The sequence below is a fragment of the Chrysochloris asiatica genome, unplaced genomic scaffold (genome assembly GCF_000296735.1).
Source record: "Chrysochloris asiatica unplaced genomic scaffold, ChrAsi1.0 scaffold00178, whole genome shotgun sequence".
Classification (NCBI taxonomy): Eukaryota; Metazoa; Chordata; class Mammalia; order Afrosoricida; family Chrysochloridae; genus Chrysochloris; species Chrysochloris asiatica.
In genome coordinates, this window is record NW_006408696.1 from 2,097,694 (window position 1) to 2,105,080 (window position 7,387).

A 7,387-nucleotide genomic window follows, 5' to 3' on the forward strand; every position below is an offset into this window, starting at 1 on the left:
GATATAATGAATCTAGAAATAACTTCACAAATATGTTTTAAAAATTCAACTGCTTGAATATTAAAAAACAGAACAGAATCTTTTCTTAGTAACAGTGGGGTTGACTAGGAAACCAAACAGCAGTTACAGATTATTAAGAAATCAAGCACAATGAGAACCAGGGTTATGGAAGTATCTGGGATGGGGTAGAGTACCAACCATCACGGGGTGGGTGAACTGGGCCGTGCCAGCCCTCCTCACTGACCTGCTCCTCCTTGTCTACCAGATTGGGCTGTTCATCAGCTACGACAACGCCACCAAGCAGTTGGACACAGTTTATGACATCACACCTGAGACGGCCCAGGCGTTGCTAGAGAGGATCCGCTCCTCCAACTTTGACATGAGGAATACTTCTATCATCCACAGGCAAGGGGCGTGGGCTCTGGGTCCTGAGCCATTTCCCAAGATGCAATCAAAACACCAGCTTCCCCTGAGCAGCAAAAGACCCTAGGAGTGGGGGCTGATTGGTTCATCTCTTTGAACATTCCCACAGCTCTCTGTGCATGGGATGGAACGTGTTTCCTCAAGGAAACATCACCCTTTGAGGATTATGAAGGTGGCCAGGGAACGAAACATTTCTGAGCATCTTCTGTATGCCCAGCGTTGTAGACAACCCGGTTGAGCGCTCCCAAATTGAGAATGGAACATTTTAAGTACCCAGGCCAAATGGGTTTTTGTTTTTGTTGTTGAAAATGCACACAACAGAACACACACCAATTCAACAATCTCCACATGTACATTTCAGTGACCTTGATTACATTCTTCAAGTTGTGTAACCATTTCCCCCTCCATTTCTGTTCTTTCTCCATTTATATAAACTCACTGTCCGAGATGAATGCTTATCTCTGGTAGGCTGAGTCATGTCTCCATAATTCTACCAACAGTCTCTTCAGGCAATCCAGGTTGTTAAAAGTGTCAAGAGTGTTCATTACCCGGTTCTCAAACCGCTTTCACGGTTTGGGTACTTGCTAGAGCAACACCAAATAGCTTTATGGCCTTCATAGTTTGAATTCCAGCAGGGAGTCCCTCAGATGGGCTCAGATCCATAGATGAGACCAGGAGTAGTATTGAGTGATTGTAGCCTGATCCCCGGGAGCCGTTTCCAACAGGGGAGGGCCGGGAGCTGTGCATCTGATGAGCCCAGGGAAAGACTAACTCTGTGGATGTCAAGCAAGGTCTTAATGGCAGAGGTAGGAGTGTGTGTTGGGAACTGTTCAATTGTATTCTCTTCAACTCTCACCTCAGCCCACTGTCTTTGAATTTTCTAAGATGGGCCATTTTTAGGGAATGTACTCATATGAAACTATAACACTTCCCAATCCTTTGTAATTTTCATCCATTAGTATTTGTTAAATTTTTACAATGATTTTTTAAAAAAAGCCAATGGTTAAGAATGTGGACTTGGAGTCTTGCTTTCTGTATTTGACCTGGCTCTGTTACTAAAAGTTGTGTGATCTTATGCCTCTATTTCCTCATCTATAAAATGGGAGAGAATAATCTGCCTGTCTCATTAAGGGCCTGGGATATTCAATCTTCAACGTTCTCTCAAGTCTTCTTAGGGTTCTTGTTGCTGTTGTTAAGTGCTGTCCAATTACTCCTGACCCATGTTGTTGTTGTTAAGTGCCGTCAAGTCGATTCTGACCCATAGCGACCCTGTATAGGGTTTCCAAAGAGCAGCTGGTGAGCTTGATCCACCAACCTTGTAGTTCAAACGGCTTTGCAGTCTGGTGCATTAACCCACAGCACCACACCAGGACTCCTGACCCATAGCGACCCTGTATAGGGTTTCTGAGGAGACGCTGGTGAGCTTGAGCAGTTGACCTTGAGGTTCAAACCGACCTTGCTGTCCAGTGCTTATCGTACAGTGCCATACCAGGACCCTAACAGATGGATAGTCGGATGAATCTAGATTTAAGTCCTAAATTTATGACTTGCCTTGGACAAGTTACTTGATCTGTGAATCTTGGTTTATTCTATGAATGGGGCTAATGAGAGCTCCTCCCTGGTAGATTTATTTTGATGAGATAATTGCTGCAGAAGACTCAGCAAACGGTACCTCACTGGTTCTGATTTGGAAGGGGGACTGTGGTTGTGCGCGCCCCCCCCAGCATCACTTGTCTTCTCGCACAGGCTGGGACTGCTGGTTTGTTTCTACGATGACGTGGACTTCCTGGATTCTGCTGTGGCCCAGGTGCTCCTTCATCAGATGATCAAATGCAGCCACCTGCGGGGCTCCCAGGCCGGCGTTCACAAGGTGCAGACAGGCCGCTGCTTTACTTCAACTAGCCACAGAAGTGGAGACAAGCGTCTTATCTGGTCGTCTGGAGACAGCACATAGGGTTCATTAGGATCTAGATCCATCTTCAGCAGGTGGGATCTCAAATATTTGTTGTTGTTGTGTTCAGTGCCATCGAGTCAATTCCAACCCATAGTGACAGGGTTTCTGAGGAGCAGCTGGTGAGCCTGAACCACTGACCTTGCAGTTCAAATAATTTTGTAGTCTGACACATTAGCTAGCCCACAGAGCTATACTGGGACTCCATTAAAATGGAGAAAAATGACTGAAAAAAAAAAAAAAAAGTCAGCATCCGTGGAAAACTTGAGTAGTTAAAAAAATTCAGCTAGAGCAGTACATTAATGCACATCAGGATCACAGGAGTCTTAGAGCAAATGCTGATTTGGAGGTCTGGGAGGAGCTAGAGGTTCTGCACTCCCGATGAACTTCAGAGGCTGGTCAGCAGCCATATTTTGAATGGCGAGGAGATGAAATAGTGGTTCTCAACCCTGGACAGACTGTGAAACCCAGGAGAGCCGCGGTTCTGCCCTGCCGTGACCATTTTTCTATCACTTTCTATTTAGTGGAACTTGTGTTTTCCTTCTCTGACAGGTTTTTAACTTATACAGATTCCAGCTCTTACAACTTTTACTGTGGATAAATCACATCTATGTCCAAGCACCACCCTAGGAGAGTCTAATGTCATTGGTGTGGCGTCCTTGACTGGCGTGAAAGGTTAACTTGTTCAGCTGTTATGGAAAGGTTTGAGGTTCAAGTCCATTCAGAGGCACCTCAGAAGAAAGGCCTGGTGAATACTTCTGAAAAATCAGCCATTGAAAATTCTGTGGCATGCACTTCTATTCTGACATGCATGGAGTCACCATGAGTTGGAATGGACTCAAGGGAAACTGGTTTCTGGCGGCCTGGGTATGGAATGGTGTAACTCCCCAGGTGATACCAATACAATCCAGGTTGTATTGGTATCACCTAGATTACCCAAACCAAATTCACTGCCTCTAGTTGGTTCTGACTGTATAGGACAGAGTGTTATAGTCCTATAGTGTTTCCAAGGTTGAAATCTTCATGGACGCAAACTGCCTCATCTATCTCTTGTAGGGCAGCTGATGATGGGTTTAAACTGTCGACCTATTAGTTAGCAGCCAAGCATTTAAACCACTGTGTCACCAGGACTTTTGAACACCAGGTCACCTAGTGGCCCGCTGCCACTGGATGCATTCCAGCTCATAGTAACCCGCTCGGGCAGAGTAGAACTCTGAGGGTTTCTGAGGCTAAATCTTTCCAGGAGCAGAGGAGCAGACAGCCTTTGTGTTCTCCACTGGAGCGGCTGGTGGGTTTGAACTGCTCACCTTGTGTTAAGCAGACTAATGCTTAACTTACTGTACCACCAGAGCTCTGAACACTGGGTTAGAGAATATTAACTCAGTTACTAGACCAGGTGCCATGGTGGCTTTGCAAGATAAGTACTGGACTGTGAATCACAATGTGAGACTTGCTGTTCCTGCAAAGATTTCTAGCCTCGAACATCCTGAGTTCCAGCTATTGCAGAGCTCATTGCTCGTCCAGCTATAAGTCAGAACAGACTTGATGGCACTTAACAACAACGGGCCAGGATTCTTCACAAATAGGCAAATGAAGACTTTCTTTCACCCCACCCCCATCTCTCCATTTTTCTTCAGCCTCTCAATTCTGCACCCCCTTTACTTTCTTTCGGTCCTTCTTTTCTATAGGAAAGATGATTTAAGCAATATTAAAGAACATTGTGATCAAATCATCAATGACTCCACAGCAGTTTCCCACACATAGCCATAGAGCCCCCCATCACATCTGACACCCAATACATCTGAATCTTCTCTCTCCGTCAGTGTGGATTTATGTTTTCAAGAAGAGACCCTCTCAAACAAGTTCAAACAAAAATAAGAACATCAATGTAAATTTTAAGGCTTTTGAGGTAGCTGTGGTGGCCCTGCCCATCAAGGAAGTCAGAGACAACTAGATCTGAGAGGACCCATGGAGGATTTTAGTCCAGTGGCCCTCGAACTTGATGATACATCACAATCAGCTGGCCTGCTGTTAGTTGGTGTTGGTTCATGGTGGCCTCACGTACCACAGAATGAAATGATGTCACCACCTGTCAGTTTGCTGTGGTGGCTTGCATGTGGCCATGTTTCAGAGGGGCTGCCAGACCGAGACAAACTAGGAAGAAGGGCTGGTGATCTCCTTTCAGAAATGAGCCAATGAAAACCCACCTTATGGATCACCTGGAGGGCTTGTTTAAACCCAGGTTCCTGGGCCCCATGTGCATATCTGGAGTGGGGCCTGAGAATTTGCATTTCTAATAAGCTACCAGGTGTGAGGTCTGATGGTCTGAGGAGCACATCTTGGGAACCCCTGCTCTGGTCCATCTCTTTGTTTTACAGATGTGGAAACGAAGCTAGCAAGGGAAGTTGTTGAAGTTAGAGAACTAGACAGGTGCACAGGTGTTGCTACAGCTGTTATTCTATTTCTCTCTGCTGCCTCCCTGTGGCCATTTCAATATTACCTGGAGCAGTTGTGTGCACACAGCTGTTTAGACCTATCTTGCTCTATTGCACGTCACAGATACTGTTTTTTTTACAGCCCTGTGTTGAGCAAGTTTATCAGTGCCAATTTTCCAAAAGCATGGGCTGACTTCATGTCTCTGCATTACATTTTAGTAGTTCTCATAGTATTTTAAACTTTTTATTGTACACTTAGATGACTATGTAATGTAAATGTAACTTCCATATGCATTGAGAAAGAAAACAAAAGGTGACTCACTCTGTAACTCTTTATGGTGATGGTCTGGAATGGAAACCATAGTTTCTCTAGGGTATTGCCTTTACACTGTGCGTGAAAACCCAAAACCAAACCCATTGCCTAAGAGTGGATTCCTACTCACAGAGACTCTACTTAGGATTCTTGAGAGTGAACAACTTCGCAGGAGCAGACAGCTTCCTCTTTATCCCCTGGTGTTACTGATGGGTTAAACAGCCAGCCTTGTGGTTAAAAGCCCAACATCTAACTCAGAGCTCCTCCAGGGTTCCATTTATGATGCATACAAATTCATGTGTTGAAGCGTATACCATTCTTGTTCTTTGTGCAAAGGTCATGTTATGATAGGCAAACCTTTCACTTGCTCTATGAGAAGCAGTTGGAAACACACTTGACTTGTTGTTAAGTGCCATTGAGTTGGTCCCGACTCATAGTGACCCTGTGTAGGGTTTCCAAGGTGCGGCTGGTGGGTTTGAACCACTGACCTTGAGGTTCAAATCAATCTTACGTCCAATGCTTATCCTGTAGCACCATGCCAGGGCTCCATACACTTGACTAGGTAGGTGTATTATACTAAAATAATTATTAAGGTGATCATACAAATATGCAAACATGTCAGAGACATATTTTTAAATGAAAAAATATAGAATAGAAAATTGCACTTGCATTCATTTCACTACTATGTAAAACATATATTTGATGTATTTATAGAAGCATAACAAGGCTTGCTAATCACAGTTATGAGATAGGATTTTCAGAAGACTTACTTTCCTGTACTGTTGAGAAACATTTTTACACAGATGATGTATTATCGGGAAAAAAAAATACCACCGGATATTTCATGAAAGAGAGACAACCACATATATGGATGTATGTAGTTCAAGGTCAGAAAGGAAAAATAGCAAGTGTGTGTGGGGGGGAAGTTATGCTCTGAGTGAATAAAATTCCTTTCTGCTATGCTTTGGAGTTGATTTTATTCCAAATTAACATTTAAATGAAGCACAAAGAGAATTTGCAGCACATAAAGTCAAGGCCAGGGAATTATTTTGTGTGGGAGGAGGGGTGACTTAGTGTCTGGATGTGACGAAAGGCCTTTTCTCTTCTTGTCTCTGGGCTCCAAGTCTTGGAGGGACAGCTATGAAGAGGATGGGGTAGAGGTCGTACACCCTGGGTGGTTGGTCAGTGGAGTGGGGGGAGATAACACCTGGGGTTCTGTCAACCTTCAGCCTCCGCTTTCTCCCCTTCCAGCTCAAAGCAGACATCCTGGAAATTGCCACCAAGAACCAGACCCTCAATGAGACGCTGGGCTCTTTGTCAGATGCAGTTGTGGGCTTGACCTACAGTCAACTGGAATCCCTCTCCCCTGAGGTTGTGCATAGTGCCATCTCCACCCTCAACCAAGTCTCAGGCTGGGCCAAGAGCCAGGTCATTATCTTGTCTGCCAAGTACTTGGCCCATGAGAAGGTTAGTTGGAGTGGTGAACTCTTCCTTAGTGCCTGAGACCCACACAGCAGGGGCAGCCAACCGGTGGGAGGATAGTGATGAGGACCATGTGGGTTTGAATCCTCATTTTGCCATTTATAGCTATGGGATACTGGGAAATTTGCTTAAGTGCTCTTGCTGCTGGACTCTTTAGGGACTCCTGGCTGTTGAGGTAGAGACTATACTGGTGACAGCAACCCTGTGTACAACAAAATGAAACACTGTTTAGTCCTGTACCATATTTATAGGCATTGCTATGTTTGAGCCCATCATTGCAGACACTGTGTTGATCCGAATTATTGAGGGTCTTCGTCTTTTTGGGTGACCTTCTACTTTACCAAGCATGATGTCCTTCTCCAGGGAATGGTCCTTCCTAATCACAGCTCCAAAGTGTTGTTGTTAGGTGCCGTCTAGTCAGTTTTAACTCAATGCAGCCCTGAGCAGAACAGAATGAAACCCTCTGCATCCTTATGATTTGTGTTATGCTTGATCCCATTGCTGCTCCAACTCGGCTAAAATCCGTGAAACGACGTCTTATCATCCTGACTTCTAAGGAGCAATCTAGCTGTACTTCTTCCAAAGACAGATTTTGTTAGTTCTTTGTCAACACCATGAGTCATAGGTACCAATTCTTTTGTGGTCTTACAATCATTCCCCAACTTTTTTTTTTTAATGTTTTATTGTGAATTATATGATAGTTTACATGAGAGAACTTTAGTTTTACCTTCATTCCATCGTATATCATCTCATTGTCATGGTTTCAATCCCCTCCATGCATCA

At 44.4% G+C, this 7,387-nt stretch overlaps 1 protein-coding gene across 2 annotated transcripts in view; it reads left to right on the forward strand.

The window, feature by feature from the left end:
* OTOA (otoancorin) overlaps positions 1-7,387 on the forward strand; it is an 84,088-nt gene that overhangs the window by 23,580 nt on the left and 53,121 nt on the right. The window contains exons 10-12 of one of the 2 annotated variants that reach the window (XM_006871951.1): positions 266-447; positions 2,170-2,293; positions 6,374-6,589. In XM_006871951.1, the coding sequence (XP_006872013.1) occupies positions 266-447; positions 2,170-2,293; positions 6,374-6,589 (522 nt within the window). The remainder of the gene's footprint in view (positions 1-265; positions 448-2,169; positions 2,294-6,373; positions 6,590-7,387) is intronic. The other variant, XM_006871952.1, reaches the window with a different exon arrangement.